Source organism: Thalassophryne amazonica, chromosome 3 (assembly GCF_902500255.1).
Source record: "Thalassophryne amazonica chromosome 3, fThaAma1.1, whole genome shotgun sequence".
NCBI classification, from domain to species: domain Eukaryota; kingdom Metazoa; phylum Chordata; class Actinopteri; order Batrachoidiformes; family Batrachoididae; genus Thalassophryne; species Thalassophryne amazonica.
The window spans coordinates 48,907,441-48,932,747 of record NC_047105.1 but is presented as its reverse complement, the minus strand read 5'-3'; the positions used below and the strand labels follow the sequence as shown (position 1 = coordinate 48,932,747).

The 25,307-nt window shown below is 42.9% G+C and overlaps 2 protein-coding genes and 1 long non-coding RNA gene across 4 annotated transcripts in view; 2 read left to right on the top strand and 1 right to left on the bottom strand.

The window, feature by feature from the left end:
* Positions 1-17,595, top strand: part of LOC117506665 (metalloproteinase inhibitor 4-like) — a 43,456-nt gene extending 25,861 nt beyond the window's left edge. Inside the window, exons 3-5 of one of the 2 annotated variants that reach the window (XM_034166204.1) lie at positions 2,052-2,166; positions 14,020-14,144; positions 17,113-17,595. In XM_034166204.1, the coding sequence (XP_034022095.1) occupies positions 2,052-2,166; positions 14,020-14,144; positions 17,113-17,310 (438 nt within the window). In that variant the 3' untranslated portion in view covers positions 17,311-17,595. Of the gene's footprint in view, positions 1-2,051; positions 2,167-14,016; positions 14,145-17,112 lie in introns of both variants that reach the window. The other variant, XM_034166203.1, reaches the window with a different exon arrangement.
* The window catches only part of syn2b (synapsin IIb), a 266,425-nt gene that overhangs the window by 64,750 nt on the left and 176,368 nt on the right, over positions 1-25,307 (bottom strand). The gene's annotated exons all lie outside the window — the stretch shown is intronic.
* LOC117506666 lies at positions 18,674-20,020 on the top strand. The gene is made up of 2 exons (XR_004559525.1): positions 18,674-19,036; positions 19,726-20,020. It is a non-coding gene; the product is annotated as an uncharacterized LOC117506666 (long non-coding RNA).

The window sequence follows — 25,307 nt, the reverse complement described above, 5'->3', positions numbered from 1 at the left end:
TGTACTGTTTATTTACATCTAAATCAACTAAAAAAACAGCCTGTGTTGGCTTTGATCAAGAGGTTGGACACAAAACTTCTCAATAGAAACAAACTGCACCATAAAGCTGTTTTCACATTATGGTAGTAACTTATTTTGCATGCATCTCCTCCATAAGTGTGTAGAGTATGTGGGACACTGTGTGTCTGTTCTCAGAGGCATGTAGTGTGCATGTGGATGGGCACGAAAATGAAAGCTCAAATTCGTTGACAAGTCCTCCAATTTACACAACCATATAGGTAATTTGTTCATATGCACAAATTCAATCCATAGTAGCAACCCGAGATATGAAACTTTTTGCATATATGCATTGCAAGTTTGTAGACTTGTTGATATAAATTTTAAAATGCATGTTAACCAGTCAGGAAATACTGATAAAACCAATTTGACAGCAATACAATATGTTATCTGTGCATTTTTGTATTGTTTTGCTGTTCATTAAATAACTATTTGTAATACGCTGACCTACAGTGTTAAAAAGGTTTAGTCACTGGTTGGATACACTGTAAAAAAAAAACCAAAAAAAAAACCAAAAAAAAAACTTAAAATTCTATTGTTTTTACAGAAAAAGTTGCAGCTGCAAGAATAACACTGATCAACACGATATTTCTTGCTTTGAGTTTTTCAATGCAGTTTTTATGGGTATAATTTGGGGGTACGGAATCTGGTGTTAGTTTTTGCCAATCACATCACGTTTTTGATATGAAAACATATTTCTTGTATCAAGCATTGAAACAGAAGCTGCAGTCTCGCACACCTCTTCAGTGCCATAAATGATATGGCAGCTCTTTTGCGAACCTGGTTTAAAAACTGTCCTTTTGAAACTGCTTTCATGCATGATTAGTGGCGTCAAACCTGTGATTGAATGAGCAATGTTTGCATCATCATCAATACGGAACATCCAGATTGGAAAAAAAACCGTAATGTGATAGAGGAAATCTGAGCTCAGAGTTGGATTCAGCACTCCAAAATTACCCTAAATCAGTTCTCAAAGTTCATACAAGAAAAAAAAAAATTGTTGGCCAGTGTAATTCTAAAAAAAAATAAATAAATAATAAAAATGCAGTAATAATATGTAAATACATTTCTAGAAAATACTGTAAATTTTAAAGTATGAAAGCTGAGTAATTTGCAAAAAGTTAATAAAACGATAATGGGGTATGGGCAGCTTTGAAGCAGAGATACTCTGCTTGGGAAGCCAGCAGACTAACTGCTTACACCACGGTTCTGTCACATGATATGAATTAGTCTAAAAATGTAATGAATTGCCAAACTCAATTAATACTACTGATCAGGAATGTAGAGAATTTTGAGGAAAAATGCAACACTAGACTGTCATTTTAAGAGTGCGCTTTTTAATGAGGACTGTACACAGTAAGAAATGTAATAAACTCATATTCTGCATTAGCTGCAGCACATTTCCCCTCAACCTTTCAAAAACCACCCGGGGGCTGGCTTTCACCCGCCTTGGTCAGAGCTCTGGAACTTTGATCCGAATTGAATTTTCCAGGTGATCAACACAAATGTCCTCACTGGCTTTTTGCAGAGCGCCTCCTCCTGTTCCTGGTATCCACAGAGCTGCAGGGCTGAAGTGTCTGACTTTTGGGGTTAACCGTTGTAGCTACGTTCAGCTGCTGGTGAAGTTTTAAGTGCTTTTGTTTTTTGAGGCGCTGTGGCCTCTTTAGTGGCAATGTGGATTTCAGACGGTGTACTGCAATGACTTTCACAGAGTGCATGTGCAGTGTTACATTCTCACTGCGAACCTCGGCTACTGTCACCCCTACACAACACGATCCAAATACCGGCTTCTTTAAGAGCCAGAGCTCACCTCATGCCAATCTACATAATCTTCTGTAAGTCATAATCAAACTTATCTCATATTATGATCCACTTTTTAGACAATTTTAAGTATTTAAGTTGGACATTCCTGTAGCTCCATGTTATTTCTGCTTCATATTACATTTATGTATTTAAGCTGTGTCCTCTTCACATCCCTGCATGTCTGTGCACAGATGTTTAAAGGTTTTGACAAGGCCAAAGACATCCAGTATGTGTACACTCCAGTCTTCTCTTCACTGTGTGGAGTCAAACTGGATGCCAACAACAAGGCCGGGTATCTTCTATCAGGTACAGTTCTGTCTTTCTTTCTTGCTGTTATTGTCAGAAAGTAAAGCAAAATTTCCAGTGCTCTAGAAGTTAAAAATAAAGTCTGATCTGAGAATATAATATAAACATCACACATTATCCCTCAGATAATAGTACATATTGTAAGCTTCAATGGAGTCACACTAACATACCAAATGTGGCAATAATCATGTATGTAGTTGCAAAAGACATCATTGTACATGGAAGCAATTTTGGGCAAAACTACATAAGTAAATACCATATTTTTCAGTGTAAGTCATGGGGTTGTGTTTTTACTAGTTTTGGGAGGTTCTGTGAATTACAATGCATCAGCGAAAGTATTTATAGTGTGAAAGGGTGTGCATAGTTATGTACATGTGATTTCTTAGTTTTTTATATTTAATACATTTTCAAAAAAAAAAAAAAAAAAACTTTTTTCATGTTGTCATTATGGGGAGTCGTGAGTACAATTTTCAGAGGAAAAATGAATTTACTCCATTTTGGAATAAGGGCGTAACATAAAGTGCAGAAAAAGTGAAGCGCTGCGAATACAGGGTGACCCCCCAAAAAAACCTCCAAAAAAACCCCCAAAAAACCCAGAACCTACAAAAATTGGTCTTAAAGAGCAGGTGACACCAAAAAATGTGCACAAATAATTATTAAAAATGATGAAATGTTGATATTTGAAAAAACCATGAACAATAAAAGTAGATAAGTGCGCAGGTGAAGGATAAACAGCTGTCTGAAGCCTGCACTCTATTTTAGCCCTCAGCTGCGCCCACATTGTTGCTACGTCATCACGAGAATGGGACCTGCTGATTCAAACCCAAATCAACTGTAAACACAGCAGAGGTCGAGCTGTTTTTGGTTGATTTTTTTTTTTTTTTTTTTTCTAGTGTGGATCTTTTTTTTAAGTCCAGTGTGAAGGTGATTCTGAAGCAGCTGTGGGGACACAGCCTTATGGTTTTGAGCCTTATTTAGATGACAATGAGGGAGAAGAAAACTTGGAGGAAAACCTTCAGTCTGACAACAGTGACGATATTGGCACAGTTCAGAACACAGAATGGTATTCATAAAATAAATAAATAAATTCTGCAGGTGATTTCGGCATGCAGGTGGAGATGATGCCAGCTCTTTGGTCGTAATCAACTGATAAAAAAAATAGTTTGTTTTACTATCTGTGACATCAGAAAAAAGTGATCAGGAAGTGTGGATTTTTTTATTTGTTTTTTTTTTTCTTACAAACAGGTACATGCATTTCAAATCTGAAAAATGACACGTGGGACTGAAAATATCAGCTATTTTTAAAATCTTGTTTTCTTCTTGAATACAGTTAGTTTACTGTACGTTAGTAACATAATAAACATGCTATTGTTAAATATTAAAACCATTCACGTACAGAGTAAATATACAAGGTCTATTAAAAAAGTATCCGACCTTATTATTTTTTTCAAAAACCATATGGATTTGAATCACGTGTGATTACATCAGACATGCTTGAACCCTCGTGGGCATGCAAGAGTTTTTTCACGCCTGTCGGTTACGTCATTCGCCTGTGGGCAGTCTTTGAGTGAGGAGTCGTCCACCCGCTCGTCGATTTTTTTCATTGTTTAGGAATGGCTCAGAGACTGTTGCTTTGTTTGATAAAAAAATTTTCAAAACTGAAAGGCACAACTGAGTGGACACCATTCAATAAATTCAGGTGGTTTTCGGTAAACATTTTAACGGCTGATGAGAGATTTTGGTCTGGTAGTGTCGCTTTAAGGACGGTCCACGGCGCCTGACGGCGATCTGCGCTTCGAGGCGGCAGCGTCTCGCCGTTTCAAGTTGAAAACTTCCACATTTCAGGCTCTGTTGACGCAGTAAGTCGTCAGAGAACAGAGAACTTTAAGAAGAAGTCGGCATGAGGAGTTTATTCGGACATTCCATTAACGATCATTTTGTAATGAAAGAACGTGCGGGCAGAGTCGCATGTCGGGCCGGACCCGACCGCGGGGGGTCGTGACAGGAAAAACACCTCCGTTGGAAATCTTAACGGGCAAGTTGGAACATGCCCAAGCTGTTAAACAATTTCTCAGTTACTCACTTGTTGAAAGCCATTAAAAGCCGCCTGAATTCTACAAATGGTTTTCAACACGGAGGTGTTTTTCCTGTCGCGGCGCACACAGATTTGCCGAGTCGTCACGGAAACGACTCTGCGAATTTGCGCGCACGTCTTTCATTAAAAAAATGTCCTTAAACAGTGGAATGTCCGCATAAATTCCTCATGCCGGCCTCTTCTGAATCTTCTCTGTTCTCTCACGATGTCCTGGGTGAAATAAGCCTTAAATTAAGATGTTTTCAGCTCGAAACAGGCCGACGACAGCGCCTGGAAGCGCTGCAGGACGTCCCGCTCCGTGGGAAGTCCTTACACCGACAGAAACACCCCATAATCTCTCATCAGCCGTTAAACTTTTCACAGAAAACCAGCTTAATTTCTCGAATAGTGTCCACTCAGATATTCCTCACAGGTCCAGAAAAAATTTTGATAAAGCAACGCGCGCCGTCTCGAGCAGCGTGTGAAACAAAGGAATTCAGCCGAGAGGGCGGGACCACATCTCACTCAAGGCCTGCCCACAGGGAAATGATGTCACCGACACGCGTGAAAAAACTCACGCATGCGCACGAGGGTTCAAGCATGATTGGTGTAATCGCATGTCATTCAAATCCATATAGTTAAAAAAAATAAATAAAAGGGTAGGCTTATTATCTAAGAGACCTCGTACAGGTGTAATCCATTAATTGCATCTGCGGCTGCTGGTTCAAGTCTCTGCTGTACTGATCCGGAACTAGAACGGTCAGCTACAGGTGTAATCCATTGATTGTGTCTGTGACTGATGGTTCAAGTCTCTGCTGTGAACAGAGCCTCCTCTTCTTCCACCACGGGCCATTTTGTGCTGCAAGTTGGAAGACTCACAGCCCCTCATCTGCTCATAACGTCTCAGTCTGCATGCGATGAAATTATCCCACGATCCACAAAACAATAAAATGAAATAATGTGAAAATACTCAGTTTTGCTTCTGTGTGGGGTGAGAAGCCACACGACACTGTACATGTGCGCTCATCAATATAAGTGTTCCACCTGCCAATCAAAAGGGTTCTGCATCACTGACCTGAACCACTCAGTGGAAATGGGGCTGTCAGTAGCCTGTAAAAATCCATAAATCAATTAGAGATATCCCAACCCGATCACGTGATTATCCTCATTATTTTGATCAGCGCTATTTCAAGCTCATTATTGCAGATTAATGGGCCTTTCATGCGTCAGAAGCGTGAGAGGCGTCAAGAATCGGTCTAAAAATCATTATTTCGGAGCGCCTTGGGGCAACTGTTTGTTGTGATTTGGCGCTATACAAGAAAAAAGTTGATTGATTGATTGATTATTTCCAATGAGACGTGTTGCTTTTTAGAGGCGCGTGTCAAAAGCCAAGCTAAAGCGACACTTCTGATGGGAGCGCACATTGTCGCTTGTCAGCAGGCTGACGCGGTCAAAGTTCAACCCAATCTTTTTTTTTTATTTATTGAACAAAAGAAAAAACATAACTTCAACCCTGTTGTGTGGGCCGCCAGAAGAGGAGGTACTGCTGGCCCACCACCAGAGGGCGCCCTGCCTGAAGTGCGGGCTTCAGGCACGAGAGGGCGCTGCCGCCACGGACACAGCCGGGGTTGACAGCTGTCACTCATCAACTCATGACAGCTGTCACCCATCTCCACTTCATCAATCCACTCCATAAAAGCCGGACGTCATCTCCACCTCGCTGCCGAGATATCATCTACCTGTGAAGGTAATTTCTCTGCTGACTTAAAACTAAATAATAGTCTGAACTCTTTTGCAGCTGTTTTCCTGTGGTGTGCCTTATCTGCTGGATTGGCGTTTGGTGTGAACAGCGACGGCTTCGCTTCACACCCAAACCAGATAAGTGGTTTAACAGGAGCTGTACGAGTGTGTGATTAGAGGTGGAGGTGACTTTCCACCTTCTGACTGTTTTTGTTACTGGGTGTGCACACACCCACATCTCACTGTTTGTGCTCCTCGCCAGCAGTACCAGATCCGACAGTCGGGGACGGTGATCACCTGGGAATTCGGGACTTGGCGGCTCCAGTATTCACCAGGTTCTGTGGCGGTGGAAATCGTGTGGTTCCGGCTCTTCTCAGGACAGACGTCTTCTATCCTCGAGCCTGCCCACACGTCACCTTTGTGTATTAACTGCTATCAGATTCTGTGATTGTCTGTATAATCGTTGTGCACATTCACAACATTAAATTGTTACCTTTTGGCTCATCTATTGACCGTTCATTTGCGCCCCCTATTGTGGGTCCGTGTCACTACACTTTCCCCAACAGGATATCTCGGCCAATGTCATGGATCCCGAGGGGCGTCAACCATCTGTTGGACAGCCAATGGAAGAGCAGGGTGCACAGGCGTCGGTTGGAGGCGTGATTGGTGAGTTGCAGCACATCCTCACCGCCTTTACCACGCGGATGGACCTGATGACCGAGCAAAACATCATCCTTAATCGCAGGATGGAGGCTCTCACCGCGCAGGTGGAAGCGCGCGCTCAGGGCGCTGCTGCAGCTCCTCCTCCTGCCGACCCGGTGCCGAATACAGACATTCCACTGGTCATTCAACGACCCCCCCCCCCCCCCCCACCATCCCCTGAAGCATACATAAGCCCCCATTAGCCGTACGGAGGTTGTGTGGAGACGTGCGCGGACTTTCTTATGCAGTGTTCGCTCGTCTTTGCACAGCATCCCGTGATGTACGCGTCTGACGCCAGTAAGGTGGCTTACGTGATTAATTTGCTTCGAGGTAAGACACGCGCTTGGGCTACAGCGCTTTGGGAACAAAGTTCACGGCTCCTTGCCTCTTATACTGGGTTTGTGAGGGAGCTCAGAACTGTTTTTGATCACCCTAACAGATGCGAAACCGCGTCTACCGTGCTGCTGTCAACGAGACAGGGGCGCCGGAGCGCAGCTGAATATGCAGTTGACCTCCGCATCACGGCTGCAAGATCTGGATGGAATATGACTGCGCTCCGCGCCGCCTTCATAAACGGACTGTCGTCGGTCCTGAAGGAGCACCTGGTGGCTAAGGAGGAACCGCGGGATTTGGCTGAGCTTATCGATTTGGTTATACGATTGGACAATTGGTTAGAAGAATGCCGACGGGAGCGAGGCGAAGGGCGTGGTCAGGCACAAGCCGTCCCTCTTCCTCCCGGGTCCGAAAGGGAGCCGTCTTCCCCACGCTCCACAGCCACAGCGCTCCGTGTGGCTACAGCTCCCCCTGCTGACGATGCTAGGGACACGAGCAGGGCCACATTCAGACAGAGGAGGCTGGTCCGCGGGGAGTGCTTTGTCTGCGGCTCAAGTGAGCATCAGCAGAGAGACTGCCTCAAACGGTCAAAACACAAACGCCCGCCCTTAGAGACTGGGCTGAGGGGGGGTCAAAACATTCACGTGGGTCATACACATCTTTCAACATGACTCCCAGTTACAATCCTGAGTGGGGGATTTAACCCTTCAAGCCCCAGCACTGGTGGACACGGGGTCAGAAGGGAATCTGCTGGATAGCAGATGGGCAAGGGAGGTAGGGCTCCCTCTGGTGGTGCTTTCTTCACCAGTGAAGGTGCGAGCACTAGATGGCACTCTTCTCCCTTTTATCACACACAAGACACTACCTGTAACCCTGGTAGTGTCTGGGAATCACCGGGAGGAGATTGAGTTTTTTGTTACTCCTTCTACCTCCCGCGTGATTTTGGGCTTCCCATGGATGATTAAACACAATCCCCGGATTGATTGGCCGTCTGGGGTTGTGGCTCAGTGGAGCGAAACCTGCCACCGGAATTGTTTAGGATCCTCGGTTCCTCCCGGTGTAAATGCTATTGAGGAGGTTAAAGTCCCTCCCAATCTGATGGCGGTGCCGGTTGAGTACCACGATCTTGCTGACATCTTCAGCAAGGATCTGGCGCTCACCCTTCCCCCGCACCGTCCGTACGATTGTGCCATTGATTTGGTCCCGGGTGTTGAGTTCCCGTCCAGCAGGCTGTACAATCTCTCACGTCCTGAGCACGAATCAATGGAGACCTACATCCGGGACTCATTAGCTGCCGGGCTGATCCGGAATTCCACCTCCCCGATGGGTGCAGGTTTCTTTTTTGTGGGCAAGAAAGATGGCGGACTCCGTCCATGCATTGATTACAGGGGGCTGAACGACATAACGGTTCGTAATCGATACCCTTTACCCCTGTTGGATTCAGTGTTCACGCCCCTGCATGGAGCCCAAATTTTCACCAAACTGGACCTTAGGAATGCGTACCACCTGGTTCGGATCCGGAAGGGAGACGAATGGAAGACGGCATTTAACACCCATTAGGTCATTTTGAGTACCTGGTCATGCCGTTCGGCCTCACTAACGCCCCTGCGACGTTCCAAGCATTGGTAAACAATGTCTTGCGGGACTTCCTGCACCGATTTGTCTTCGTATATCTGGATGACATACTCATCTTTTCCCCAGACCCTGAGACTCATGTCCAGCATGTACGTCAGGTCCTGCAGCGGTTGTTGGAGAACCGGCTGTTTGTGAAGGGCGAGAAGTGTGAGTTTCACCGCACCTCTTTGTCCTTCCTGGGGTTCATCATCTCCTCCAACTCCGTCACCCCTGATCCGGCCAACGTTGCGGTGGTGAGAGATTGGCCCCAACCAACAAGCCGTAGGAAGCTGCAACAGTTCCTCGGCTTTGCAAATTTCTACAGGAGGTTCATTAAGGGCTACAGTCAGGTAGTTAGCCCCCTGACAGCCCTGACCTCTCCAAAAGTCCCCTTCACCTGGTCGGATCGGTGCGAAGCCGCGTTCAAGGAGTTGAAACGCCGGTTCTCGTCTGCACCAGTTCTGGTGCAGCCAAACCCTAGCCGCCAGCTTGTGGTTGAAGTGGATGCCTCTGACTCAGGTATTGGAGCCGTGCTATCCCAGAGCGGAGAGACCGATAAGGTTCTTCACCCGTGTGCCTACTTTTCTCGCAGGTTGACCCCAGCTGAACGGAACTATGACGTCGGCAATCGAGAACTCCTTGCGGTGAAAGAGGCTCTTGAGGAGTGGAGACACCTGTTGGAGGGAGCGTCTGTGCCGTTCACGGTTTTCACTGACCATTGGAACCTGGAGTATATCAGGACCGCCAAGCGGCTGAACCCCAGGCAAGCCCGCTGGTCACTGTTCTTCGGGCGTTTTGACTTCCGGATCACCTATCGCCCCGGGACCAAGAACCAGAGATCGGATGCCTTGTCCCGGGTACACGAAGATGAAGTCAAGACGGAGCTGTCGGATCCACCGGAGTCCATCATTCCTGAGTCCACTATCGTGGCCACCCTCACCTGGGACGTGGAGAAGACCATCCGGGAGGCCCTGGCACGGAGCCCGGACCCAGGAACCGGTCCGAAGAACCATTTATACGTCCCACCAGAGGCCAGAGCTGCAGTCTTGGACTTCTGTCATGGTTCCAAGCTCTCCTGTCATCCGGGGGTGCGAAGGACCGTGGCAGTTGTCCGGCAGCGCTTCTGGTGGGCGTCTATGGAGGCCGATGTCCGGGAGTATGTCCAGGCCTGTACCACCTGTGCCAGGAGCAAGGCAGACCACACCAAGACACAAGGACTTCTGCAGCCTCTACCGGTGCCTCGTCGCCCCTGGTCCCACATTGGCCTGGACTTTGTCACGGGTCTCCCACCGTCCCAGGGCATGACGACCATCTTCACGATAGTGGACCAATTCTCCAAGGCGGCCCACTTCGTGGCCCTCCCGAAGCTCCCAACGGCCCAGGAGACAGAAGACTTCCTGGTCCGCCACGTCGTGCGTCTGCATGGGATACCAGCGGACATCGTCTCGGACCGTGGTCCTCAGTTCTCCTCCCAGGTGTGGAGGAGTTTCTGCTGGGAACTGGGGGCCAGCGTGAGCCTCTCGTCCGGGTATCATCCTCAGACGAACGGACAGGCAGAGCGGGCCAACCAAGAACTTGAACAGGCTCTCCGCTGTATCATGTCCGCGCACCCGTCGGCCTGGAGTGACCATCTGGCCTGGATCGAGTACGCCCATAACAGCCAGGTGTCCTCTGCCACTGGCCTCTCCCCGTTCGAAGTGTGTCTGGGGTATCAGCCCCCACTGTTCCCCGTGGTGGAGGGAGAGGTCGGTGTGCCCTCGGTCCAGGCCCACCTGCAAAGATGCCGACGGGTGTGGCGCAACGCCCGCTCTGCCTTGTTGAAGGCCCAGACGAGGGCTAAGGCCCATGCAGACCGCCGGCGTTCCCCACCCCTGCTTACCAGCCCGGGCAGGAGGTATGGCTATCAACGAAGGACATCCCCTTACAAGTGGACTCCCCTAAGCTGAAGGAACATTACATTGGACCATTCCAGATCCTCAAAGTCCTCAGTCCGGCCGCAGTGAAGCTGGTAGCTTCAGCTTCACTGCGGATCCACCCGGTCTTTCATGTCTCACTTGTCAAGCCATACCACACCTCCACCCTCTGCACTCCTGGACCGGCGCCGCCTGCATGGACAGTGCGCAGGCTCCTGGACGTCTGTCATAAGGGCTGGGGGTTTCAGTATTTGGTGGACTGGGAGGGGTATGGACCAGAGGAACGCTCCTGGGTGAAGATGAGCTTCATCCTGGACCCGGCCCTCCTGGCCGACTTCTACCACCGTCACCCGAACAAGCCTGGTCGGGCGCCAGGAGGCGCCCATTGAGGGGGGGGTCCTGTTGTGTGGGCCGCCAGAAGAGGAGGTACTGCTGGCCCACCACCAGCGGGCGCCCTGCCTGAAGTGCGGGCTTCAGGCACGAGAGGGCGCTGCCGCCACAGACATAGCCGGGGTTGACAGCTGTCACCCATCTCCACTTCATCAATCCACTCCATAAAAGCCGGACGTCATCTCCACCTCGCTGCCGAGATATCATCTACCTGTGAAGGTAATTTCTCTGCTGACTTAAAACTAAATAATAGTCTGAACTCTTTTGCAGCTGTTTTCCTGTGGTGTGCCTTATCTGCTGGATTGGTGTTTGGTGTGAACAGCGACGCTTCGCTTCACACCCAAACCAGATAATGGTTTAACAGGAGCTGCACGAGTGTGTGATTAGAGGTGGAGGTGACTTTCCACCTTCTGACTGTTGTTGTTACAGGGTGTGCACACACCCACATCTCACTGTTTGTGCTCCTCGCCAGCAGTACCAGATCCGACAGTCGGGGACGGTGATCACCTGGGAATTCGGGACTTGGCGGCTCCAGTATTCACCAGGTTCTGTGGCGGTGGAAATCGTGTGGTTCCGGCTCTTCTCAGGACAGACGTCTTCTGTCCTCGAGCCTGCCCACACGTCACCTTTGTGTATTGACTGCTATCAGATTCTGTGATTGTCTGTATAATCCTTGTGCACATTCACAACATTAAATTGTTACCTTTTGGCTCATCTATTGACCGTTCATTTGCACCCCCTGTTGTGGGTCCGTGTCACTACACTTTCCCCAACAAACCCAATCCAACTTTCGACGCTCTGATCTGTGACGTAGCTTCACGCTGTCCAATAGGAATGATGCGTCGGGCCAAAACACGGAAGACTATTGGCAGAAACCACTGATCTCTACAAAACAGATCGGTGCAGAAACCACTGAAAAACAGAAACGTGTCACAGGACTGCTTATTTATAGAGCAGTTTTCTGAAGAAAAATCCTTGGAAATGTTTTTGTTGTTGTTTGTTACCTCAAAATTTCTGATTACTATTTAAAAAAGTTTAGAACACTTGTAATTAAAATAGCTAATTCAATAAATGGTTCTTTAGAAACCTTTCATCTGTAAATTAAAACCACCTGTTATTTCAGATTAGATAATTTCTTGTCTGACATAAGGAACCTTGGACATTTATTTTTAGACAAATAAAATAACACGGAAATTTGTACATTTTTTAAGTCTGATAAATTATTCCTTGATTGTTCAAGCTACCTCAAGGAGAAGTGCACTGTTTAAGTGAAAATAATAAAATAAGGTGATTGAAATGAAAATATTATATATTTAGCATTTGTTCATTGTTCATTCAGTTTTTTAAAGTATCGGATCGGGACTCGGTATCGGCAGATACTCAAAATCAGATGACTCGGAATCGGATCGGGGCCAAAAAAAACCCTGATCGGGACATCCCTAAAATTAAGACGACTGATTAATACCTGAATAAAGTGCATTACAATAATCAAGTCTGGAACTGATGAAAGCATGAATGGCTGTCTCAAGATCACGTCTACTGAGAAAGTGCTTTATTTTAGCCAAAAGGCGAAGTTGGAAAAAACTAGCTTTGACAACAGAATTTATCTGTTGATCAAACCTCAAACAGCTGTCAAATATCACTCCCAAATTCTTGACAGCTGGTTTTACATAGTTAGCCAAAGCACCAAAATTTGGTGTTACCACATTTGGTATGCCAGAGCGCTCAAGCACCATGATCTCCATTTTACCATCATTCAGGTAAAGGAAGTTTTGGGACAGCCACTGCTTTACATCGCGAATACAACAAAATAATGATGACAAAGCATCACTCCCATTAGTCCTCACAGGCAGATAGATTTGCAGATCATCTGCATAACAATGAAAGGACAGATTGTGCTGGGTTATAATTGACCCAATGGCAGAATGTACAAAGAAAATAGAATCGGCCCAAGGACAGATCCCTGCGGCACACCACAAGACAGATGAGCAGTTGATGAGGAGAGGTCCCCAATCATGACAGTAAAGCTCCTTTCAGCCAAATATGATCTAAACCACTTAAGTGCAGTACCATGAATGCCAATAAAATGTTCTAACCGGGAAACAAGTACTGTGTGATCCACAGTATCAAAGGCTGCTGTGAGGTCCAACAGAACCAGCACAGCAGGATTCCCTGCATCCACCGACAAAGTAATGTCATTATGAACTTTTAAAACTCCAATGGTGGGACTCGTCTGGAAGTTCCTGATTTTTAGTGGCGCGCAGTTCAAAATCCGAATATTTATCTCTTCACTAACTGTGCACCAGGAAAGGATACATTTAAACTGTTGTTTAATTTTAGCCTTAAATACTCAAAAAACATTACATATCATGTCACCTACACTTTAAGCATTAGTCTGTGTACGATCGTTCCCCAAAGTTTCAATTATCTTGGTTGCTTTGCATAAAAGTCATATTCTCTCAAAATTATGATCCAAATGGTATGATGGAACATAAAAACAACTGAACCTTGGGGTACCCGACATTGCAATTAAGCCACTGGTCATGGATAATTTGAACTGTTGATGAAAAATCTATACTTAAGACCACTAAGAACCAAACATGCTTAAAAAGGTTGAGCAGAAATAAAAGCGAGCATTCTCCAGTAATTTTGGTGTATTGTGATATAATTTTACACTCGGGGAAAAAAAGACTTCTGAGTAAAAAAATGTTATAGAAAAAAACCTTTATCACATAATACCAAATTGAAACAACATTGATATTTTTTAATATTTTATAGGTGGGCTCTCACATCTCTGCTCCAGGATTCTTTTTCACAAATGACATCTCTTTAGAAGTAGCTGTTGTGATACTATAGAAACATATTTATTGTGACTATATTTATGGCAGCTGTAATTACATCATTTAAAATTTTTGTTATATTTTTGATAGCAACATAGTTACTTACATAACAACATAATAAAATCACAATTACATCACTATGCCATGAGCGTTTGTAATGTTAATCAAAGCAAGGCATATCTGAAGACTGTAATATGTACTGCAGCTAATGGGTGAGCTCTGTTGGTATTGTGACATAATTTAACAGGAAGCATGTGGAGCGATGGGAGGATTTCTATTGGCCAGTGTGACCTGGTGGAATCCTGGGACAATTTGTCACTGTCACAGAAGAAAAATCTCAACTACAGATACCAGATGGGCTGTGAATGCAGAGTGAGTAAAAGCTGATTATTCACACATATCCATCAGTCGTCTAACTGCTTGAGCCTTGGACCAATAAATAAAACAAACACTTTTTTTCCTCATTCTTTCTTTTCTTTGTGGTATAATGAAAAGTGATCTTTCCAGAGGGGACTTGAGCAAAGATTGAAACTGGAAGCACAGACAGAGCACATACCTTCACCAAGTTGTAAAAGTCCACTCTTTATTTCTGTGGGTTTTTTTACGCTTACTTTGGGCAAGACATTCTACCAAACTGAAGATGTCTAAGCTGTATTTTGTGTTTACATTTGTGTTGATGTTTTACTCTTTTCCCTTTCTTCTTTATTGTGAGAAGGTTATTCCTCCAGTCTCGTCTCATTCTTAAATTGTGATTCTTCACCTTTGCATTTGGTTACTTACCTGTGATCTTGACCTTTGTTCCTTATCATTGAACTGTGATCGTGATTGATAATCTTTGATTCTGATCACTCATGTTTAATCACATAGCTTTGATCCTGATTGTTGACAATGATTCTGATCAGTCATCTTTAATCACTAAGCTTTGATCCAGATTGCCGACCTTTGCTTTTGATCACTCATCTTTAATCAGAGCTTTGATCCTAATTGCTGACCTTTAATCCTGATCACATATCTGTCCAAGAATGTTGTGTTTTAACTGCTGTCTGTTTTGATATATCCTGTTATTAAGATTAAAGACATTTGGATCAAGGGGTAGGCAACAGGACCAGGCTAAAGACACGATCACAACCAAACAAATCATTATAGTATATAAAATCTCAAAGATCAAAGATAGATCCACCTCTTCTTCTTAATCTGCACCCAAATTAAATCATCTGTTCTTTGACTCATCTCTCTTCAACACATTTACCTGGAATCTGTTTGTGTCATTTTGAGAAAGCCTGCTGACTATCTTACAAACTAACTCACTGAATGACACATAGACAAAAGGCAACAAATACTTCTCCTTGGCCGAAGTAAGAATGAGAGACCTCCTTAAATAGGGATGACACAATACCTCTTTTTCATTTCCAGTACAATCCCGATACAGGAACCTTTATCGGTTGATACCGATACCAGTCCCGATCCAATACATTTTACCTGCCTGAAAACAATGAATCTGTCAATGAATATATCTGTCTGGGTGTACTTCAGTAATCTAAAGTTAAGATATACTTCTAAAGATGAAATTATAATTTATATGTATAAACCTCAAAGTTGGAAGCAACTTATGAATCTGTGATACATTTCATGTGTTATTTGCAATTATTCAACAGTCAAACATACTTCAGTATTTGTATTGTATTTTTATGTGAAATGTATGACCGTGCAACCTTTCCGAAAAATAAAAAATATGTAGAATTAAAAAATATATATCTTGGAAAAAAATCATGCTTGTGATGACATCCCTGTAAATAACTGTTACCTTCAAGCAAATCCACCCTCTCCAAAATACAGATTTTTCTGACTGCAGTGACAAAACCACAGACCACAGCCCCATGTGGACGCAGTCACTTATTTAAAAAAATACATTTTACATTCTTACATTTCAGAACATTTTAAGTCATTAACATTCTAAAACCTCCTGTCTGGCTCGCTAACTCTGCTTTTCAGAAAAACAACTCTCTGTACTCCCTCCCCCAAAAAACAACAGCAACAACAAAAACAATATGGCAACACAAAATATGTGAAGATTTACATGCGATTTAGTGTTGCGGTTTTGAATTGCAAGGAAACCAGTAACTACACTTTGCTGCTTGTGTGCTTTTATGACAAAGCTGAAACAGAGACATGGCACAATGAAGAAAAGAGCACTGACTGACATAAATATAACACAGGAAACGTCAGTTACACTGTTGTGCCAATATGCTGTTTAAAAACTTTTTCAAACAATGAAATGCCACAGTTAGCAAGCTAGCCAGTTTCGCTGTCACTGTCCAGCTTTCAGAGAGGCCCTGCTGTGTTTTCAAAACTGAAGTTCCTGAATGATAACACACACATGGTTTGTTACTTCGATGCCACTAATCATAATCTAATGCCTATTATAAAACATTTGGTAACCGTACACCTTACATAGGCATATGGATTGTCATGCATGATCTGATGAGAGCCTTTTCTTGAGAACACAGTTAAAAGGTACAAGAGGGGTTGCAATCTGAGCCCTTACCACTAGATGTCACTGAACATTCCATCATGTCCCTTGAATGCCACAGACTTTGACATGACGGACAATTCAATCAATGTAATTATTGCACTCAGGATTCAGATGCTAATTTCATGTGTGCACACTTTTTTTAAGTGTCATGAGTACTGCAGAAAAGGCACTATCCTGTAAGCCAGGGGTGCCCAAGTTCGGTACTCGGGAGCTACCTTCCTGACACTCTTAGTTGTCTTCCTGTTCCAACACACCTGAATCCAATGAAAGACTATTTAGCAGGCTTTTAATGAGCCTTTCATTGGATTTAGGTGTATTGGAGCAGGGAGACAACTAAGAGTGTCAGGAAGGTAGATCTCGAGGACTGAACCTGGGCACCCCTGCTGTAGGCCATCTTTAATGATACATGGTTATGCACACCCGGCTTCCTCCCACATCCAAAGACAAGCAGGTTAGGTGAATTGGAAACTTTAAATTGTCCATAGGTGTGCATGCGGATGTGTATGTGTTTGTTTGTCTGTATGTGGCCCTGTGACAGACTGGCGTCCTGTGCAGGGTGTACCTTGCCTTATGTCCTATGACTGCTGGGATAGGCTCCAGCTCCCCTGTGACACTTAATTGGAGTAAGCGTGTATAAAAAATGGATGGATGGGTTGTGCACACAGCTGGTTGCAAATGACTGGCAATCCACACTGACAGTGTTTTTCAAAGATCAGTTCTTCTTCCATGTCCAGTCACACCCCACATAATCCTTATGGTAAGATGGGAGGGTAGAAATAATGAGAAGCTGAATTTTTGTCCCCACAGATCAACACGTGTTACACCGTGCCGTGTGCATCTACAGGAGAGAATGAGTGCTTGTGGACAGACTGGCTGCTGGATAACAGCCTAAATGGGGAGCAGGCTCGGCAGTATGCCTGCATCCGCCGCTCTGACACAACCTGTAGCTGGTACCGGGGCGGGCCGCCCCCTGAGAAAGACTTCATGGATATGACTGATCCTTGAACTGTAATCCTGACCTTCATGTCACCCCTGCAATGCCTACAATGACACATTTCTCTACTGCTTTGCCTCAGTTTTGGGGACCGATGCTAATGTGTAAAGTAGTAACTGATTTAATTAAAAACATGTAAGGGTGTGACCCAACACTGAGCTCTGATAGCAGGGTGAAAGAGGTTGCTACAGCAGTGTTCAAAACATTTTCAGAAGCTACAGTGCATTTGGAAAGTATTCATGGCACTTCACTTTTCCCACATTTTATGTTACAGCCTTATTCCAAAATGGAGTAAATACAATAACCAGTGTTAAATTAACACTCTGACCAGAGTAGGACCATTTGTACACTGGCAGTGTTAATTTAACACTGTCACAATCAGTTTTACACTGGTGATTTTACTGTGCAGGATGTCTCTGTACATTGCTGTATTCATCTTTCCCTCAATCCTGACTAGTCTCCCAGTTCCTGCTGCTGAAAAACATCCCCACAGCATGATGCTGCCACAACCATGCTTCACTGTAGGGATGGTGCCTGGTTTCCTCCAAACATGACGCCCGGGATTCATGCCAAAGAGTTTAGTCTTTGTCTCATCAGAGCAGAAAATTTTGTTTTTCATGGTCTAAGAGTCCTTCAGGTAGCTTTTGGCAAACTCCAGACGGGCTGCCATGTGTTCTTGTTCACCTCCCTGACTAAGGTCCTTCTCCACTGATCGCTCAGTTTAGACGGGGGGCCAGCTCTAGGAAGAGTCCTGCTGGATCTGAACTTCTTCCATTTACAGGTGATGGAGGCTTCTGCCCTCATTGGGACCTTCAAAGCAGCACAAATGTTTCTGTACCCTTCCCCAGATTTATGCCACGAGACAATTCTGTCTCAGAGGTCTACAGACCATTCCTTCGACTTCACGCTTGGTTTGCACTGTCAACTGTGGGACCTTATATGTCGACAGGTGTGTCCCTTTTCAAATCATGTGCAATGGACTGAATTTACCCCAGGTGGACTCCAATTAAGCTGCAGAAACATCTCAAGGATGATGAGTGGAAACAGGATGCACCTGAGTTCAATTTTGAACTTCATGGCAAAGGATGAAATTACTTAGTTTATATATATATATATATATATATATATATATATATATATATATATATATATATATATATATAAAACATTGTCATTATGGGGTACTGTGTGTAGAATGTTGAGGAAAAAAATGAAATTCATCCATTTTGGAATCAGGCTGTAACAAAGTGTGGAAAAAGTGAAGGGCTGTGAACACTTTCTGGATGCACCGTATAATGACTTAACATACGATACTTAAGGTACGATACTTTATGGACAGACCTCGTAGATAGATAGAGAGATAGATATGCTGCATCATCTCACTGGATCAGTCTTTCCCCATCCAAACATGCATCCAAGCCAAAATCGACCAGTTGCCCTTTTATCCAAACCTGAACATTCATAAATTATTTTCTAAAACAGAGACCTGAGCTTAAGATGCAGTCAAAATAGCTTGAAGCTAAATGCACCCAATTTAAAATGCACTCCACCAGAACTGAAATGAGAAGATGGGGAACACACACACTATATTATATTAAGAATCACTAATATTAATTCTGACTCTGTTAGTGAACTGACTTTCATAAATATTGTCGAGAAAATGTGATCGCATATTTTCCTCTTGTGATAATGTAAATATTGTATTTCATTGGTTATTAACAGGCTACTGTAATTGTTGTAAAGCCTGGTTCACACGACAGCATTTTAAAATTATCTTTAGATTTCCAAAACCTGAGACCACACACGTGAAGATAAAAAAATCATAGATCTAACAGTGTTGGTCGTCCAGTGTGTGCTGTGCAGCCACACGGTAAGGACAACACCACACACGAACATTCCCAGCTCAGACAGGAAATCTTGCAAAATCTCTCGAGATTAAACGTGACTTCAGAGTAAACAAACAGAGATACTTTGTGGACTATTTAAAGCAGAGGGGAAAAAATACAAGAAGAAAAGGAAAAGGGGTTCTTTAAGGCATAGAGACAGCGCGACCACCGGACTTTGTGGTAAGTCAGAACAGCAGTTTTGATTTTATTTTCTGCTCCGTACGACTCACCTCACTTTCTGATTGGCTGCATGTCATATTCAGCAGGCCGCGTGCATGTTTGTGGTCGGAGGGACACCACACACACACTGCGATAACGGGCCAAGAAAATCCAACATGTTGAATATCCCCGATTTGCGATCGGAGCGCCCTAGATGACCTTCCGAGCAGATCAGAGCGCTCTTAACACACCACACACGGCAGGAATATCTGATAAGATCTTTAGCGTCGTCATGATTGTCGGGGCGTCCTTAAGATTGTCGGAAGGGGAAGACCGAGTCCGATATCGGCCTATTATCCTGCCGTGTGAACCCGGCCTTAGTTGAGATTCATACTTTGTGGTTTGTGTGTTAAATTTTCTTGGATGAACTCTACTTCCTGTGCCAAAAACCTAATCCAGAATTTTAACAACAAAACTGCCACCTGTAGCAGCTACACCACCTCTCCATAGATGACTTTACATAACAGGACAAGGTTCAGTTCATGGGGTTAACCCCTTAAATGCAAGAAAAATGTGTTTCCTCAAACTTTGTTCATCAGCTTAAACAACAACAGAGAAATGTGTTATCCTCATGAATGAGTTGTAATGAGAGAATAAAATGTTGTTCTTAATGGCATTATTTAACATAACGACTCCAGTCAGAATTGATCCCTGTCTTGTTGTTATTTGATTACTCCATTACAGTCATACAAGTGAAAATGCATTTACAGTAATTTACTTGTACATATTTAATGTGTACATGATAGGCTTAGAGTTGCAAACATAACTTTACTTTTGAACTTTAAAAAAAAATTCCAAGTTCTTTTTTGCCTCAACTGCACCTATTGCATTTCATCATTTGTATTTTTTTTTTATAAATAACAGCTTTACGAGGTCTGTTAGAAAAGTATCCAACCTATTTTTTTTTTTTTTTTGCAAAAACCTGATTGATTTGAATCAGGCGTGCTTGCCTGAGCCAACCTTGAACCTTTGTGTGCATGCGTGAATTTTTTCAAGCCTGTCGATTGCGTCATTTGCTGGCAAGCAGCATTTGTGTGAGGACGTGTGTAGTGCTCTCGGTGTTTTTTCATTGCAAGGAAAATGACGAAATGACTGGAGCAGTGCCGCATCAAATTTTGGCAGACACTGGGCGACAGCCAGGTGGAAACCATTTGGAAGATTCAGAAGGCTTTTGGTGACAATGCTTTGGGCATCACACAGACTAAGGAGCGGTACAACACGTTTAAAGACGGCCGCACAACGGTGGAGAGCGTGCCATGCTCTGGTTGGCCATCAACATGCTGAAATGACCAGGTCATTTCCAAAGTGAACGCTGTGGTGATGCGGGACCGTCGTGTGACTATCCGAGAAATTGCGGAAGAGGTGGACATCAGCACTTTTTCGGCACATTCTACTGTGACAGAAGATTAGGCCATGAAAAGAGTGGTGGTGAAATTCGTGCCGAAGCTGCTAATGGCGGAGCAAAAGCACCTTCGTGTTGAAGTCTCACAGGACATGCTGGACTCCGAAAAATGATGCCCAGCTCTTCCACAATTTCTCGGATAGTCACACAACTGAAAAGCCACCGAAAGCCGTCTGAATCTTCTGAATGGTTTCCACCTGGCTGTTGCCCAGTTTCTGGCTAAATTTGATGCAGAAGCGCTGCTCCAGTCATTCCGTCATTTTCCTTGCAATGAAAATCCGCCGAGAGCACTACACACGTCCTCACACAAATGCTGCTTACCAGCAACTGACGCAATCATCAGGCGTGAAAAAATTCACGCATGCGCACGAAGGTTCAAGGTTTGCTCATGCAAGCACGCTTGATTCAAATCCATCAGGTTTTTGCAAAAAAAAAAAAAAAAGGTAGGATACATTTCTAACAGACCTCGTATACTGTAAAAGTTACAGGTTGACCTGTATTTACTTTTTATGATATTTTTTACAGAATTATTCTAGCAACTACTGCTGCAGTTTTTTTAACCTTTAAAAAAAATGATTTTCTTGTTTACAATGCAGTTAAAACAAGACCACGGCACAATGACATAATAATAATAATAATAATTATTATTATTAGGATGATGAAACAGACATAACTGAATTTTTACAAACACTGTTTGATAAAATGGAATCTGTGCAGGAGAATGAAACAGATTGAAGTTGTATGTAAACTAACATTCACAACTGTAATGCTGGTGTTAAAAGTGCAAAATGATGATCAAGTAATTTTATCTTTAAAACAACTTCATAGTTGATATGATCAAAATGCATGACACCTGTATGACTTTAGTGAAGTGCTATTAAATAGTTGTTTGTTTTATACTTAAAGAACTGTTTGTGTTTGTATATATGTCCATGTCGGCCTAAACTGAGTTTTCTATTTCACTGTACCAAAAAAGATTATATATAAAAATGTCTCAGTGGAATATTGTGTCATTCATTGTGTTCCTCCATTATGAGCAAATTGGAAATTATTGGATGTGCTGACGTTACACTGACAAAAGGTTAAACAAACTCCTCCATAATTCAATAAGAGCTTAGAGGAAATATTAGGTTAACAAAGAAAAATGAGAGCACAGGTTCAATTAGGATTTCACTGAGCTTGGGGCGGTTTAAAGGAACAGCTCCAGAATCATTCTGACAAGAAAACCTCACTTCCCACATTAAAAATAAAAACGTTTGCATAAGGAGACAAAAAACTTATTAAAGCATTTTTTTCCTCTCCATATAGTCAAATCAGGTATACTAAGCATTTGGCAAAAGAAAAAAGAAGAAGAAAAAAAGAAGTATTTATGTTGATTTTGTTTTGTTTAATAAGGGCCTTGTGGTTACTGTTGGGATAATATCGGGTCTTTGTAAATATGGTCTGACCTGCTGTGTGTAGAGTGTCTTTAACATTATTACTAAAAATATACATATATTCTACATGAGGTGATCTTTTAGACAGCCATATCTGAACTTTTAGATGAGTTTTATTTACTTTTACATTAATTTGGTGTATGTTTAGAAGGATGATCAGATTTGCAAAAAAAATTATTTAGAACATTAAGCTGGTTTTTGTATATCTCAACTTAAAACAAAGAAGCCTAATTGGATGATCTAAAGTATATATTGATTAGCAATTTTTCATCGACTGTGTCAGCATAATAGAACTGAAAGCACAGAAAGTATTATTAATGTGAAGTGCTGACTGTCAAGTTTCAATTTGACAAAATGAAATCTAATTCTGCCCCATAACTACCTCCACCAATGAAGTTAAATTTGTTTGTTTGTCTGTTTTTGAACAGCCTGTAACCCACAAATTTTCATATATCCTTATGACATTTTTACAAATGATTCACACCCTGATAGGCAACAACTGATACAATTTTCAAGGTCATAGGTCAAAGTCAGGAAAAATCTTGAACAACTGGAAAAATCACTATCCAATAACATTGAACAAATTGTCAAATATTCATAGCTCTGTCAAAAAAGATCAAATGTCTCTCATATGTGAGAGCCTTTTGTAGGATGTACGATCAGCTGATAATGTCTGATCCAAATCTGATCCGGATTACAGATTTTGTGGCCATTTAAATTTAACATTGAAAACCCCATTTAATGTAGATTTTACATTATATCTTAAAAAACGTGCCCAATCACACTCATATTTGAAAGTGAGGTGCAGACCGACACTCACATCGCCTGGCAAAGTTTGATCCGGATCTGATCTGGATTGTGGATTTTGTAGACATTTGAACGTAATATTGAAAACTGTATTTGGTGCACATTTTGCATTATATCTCAATCAAAACTGTCTCAATCTCATTTTACTGTTATGGATTTACCTACACCACCAAAACCAAGTACCAAAAAACAATGACAAAGTGTGCATAGCAAAGATAACCAGTGTTCTGTGAAATTTATCTGGGAAAGAATTCAGAAACTGAAAAGTTGAAAAAACAACAAACCTGACAACACCACACACACACACACAAAAAACTTTGATTCAAGTGCATGAACTAAACACAAACTCCTGACATTTGATCACATCTAATTTATCTTATGGAAAGCCACTTCTAACAGGACTTTGACCTTGAAAATTTTTTCTAAGGTAAAATTTTGTGGAATTGGAAACTAGTGTTGGCGGAGGTTTGCGTTCTACGAGCATGGTGCTCTAGTCTTTACATTCTTAATGTCTGATTTTACTGAACTCCAAGGGACAGAGTATGTACCCCTTGGAATTAACACCAGGCCTTTACTTGCTGCAGCATCAATGAAATAATGAAGGAATAACACACATGGCTGCAAAATAGTGGATCAGCCAATTGTCCTGTTACTTCTGGTCTCATGCACACAAAAAGTGCAGTAATTTAATTACTGTACTGCTCATTATTTTCTTTCCTCTGTAATGTGCTATGCTTTGAATCTTAAATAAAAACACTGTCAATGCCCAAATATTGGCCTACATTTGTCAGAAGTCACACCGATTGTCAAAAACAAAATAAAAAATATGTGTGTGTGTGTATAAATTTATAAATATGTTTTGTATTTATGAATAGACACTATTTCCATTTACAATGGAATATTAAGAAAAGTATTCTCCCAAGCTGGACATTGAGATGGTCTGCATGCCTGCTAACAAACAAACGATGATCACATTAACAGAGCAGATATGTGGATGAATCGTGACCTTGACGTTAAAAGCATGAAATCTGGTACAGTGTTCGAGCATATCCTAAATATAATTTTTGGCTACAGGGGCATCGCAGAGGCAGCCATTTTCCAAGATGGCAGCCATGCATTGTTGTTTTATTAGCAGCAGCTCAGGCTCTAGACCACCAAGGGTCTTGATCCCTGTGCCTAATCCTATATTTTTAAGGATGATGAATGCAGTGGTACTATTTATATCCCCAAACAATGAGTCAGGGAAGGATATTATGACTTTTCGTGGACCGCCACGGTGTCCGTCACTGCAGAGTTTTCACATTATCGCGTTAACTCCAAAAGCTTTCATGCGATTCTTTTCAAATTATCTGGAAACATTCATGGGCCCCTGAGGATGAAGTCTATTGATTTTGGTGACCCTAGGACCTTCCCTCTAGTGCCACCATTAGGCAAATGTTTGAATTAGGATTAGTGTATCTTTAAAAGCTTTCATCTAAATCAATGAAATCTAATGGGTTTTTGTTGTTTGTTTTTAATGGCAACAAAAAAGAGGTCACACAGTTACAGTGAATGCTGAAATGTAACACTAGCTCTGGAAACACAACAAAAGGGAGGTCACAGTTATGTCAAATGCAACATTATTTCTGAAAACACAAGCCACTACAGTGGCAATGCACAGTGCACTTAAGCTCTGCCTTGAAACATTTGCACTTTCCACTGCATCCCTTTCTTGCATCCATAGCAGAGGAGTTCGCGACAGACCCTGGTAGATTCTGGTGATACAAGAAGTTCAGCTATGGTGTTGTAATCCTTCCCCATCTCTGCCACGAGTAGAATTAGCTGGACATTTCTGTATCTCATCTCTATCTTCTTCTCTATCAGAACACATTTATTCCAGTCTGTGGTCAGGAACTGTGTATCTGACATTCCCAGCTCAGTAGGGTCCACTACCTTGAATAGTTTGACCATTGTCTCACAATTTACTATGCTACTTAAAGAACAGTATGTACTAGCTCTAGCACCATCAAACCAGCATCAGCTGAAACCACCAAGAGGGTATGTCAGCTGCCAGCACAGTCAAATGGAAGTATACAGTTAAGGCCCTCTGACACTTGCACGACTTTGATCCGTGCACTTGCACACGCACTCTGCTGTGCAGGAGAGTAAACTCATCTCAAACTCATTGTAAACCATTGAGAACTGTGCGTGACTTTGTTCAAGTGTGCAAAGAAGATTTTGAAATGCAAAATCTCCATCACGCATTAATAACGTGACCA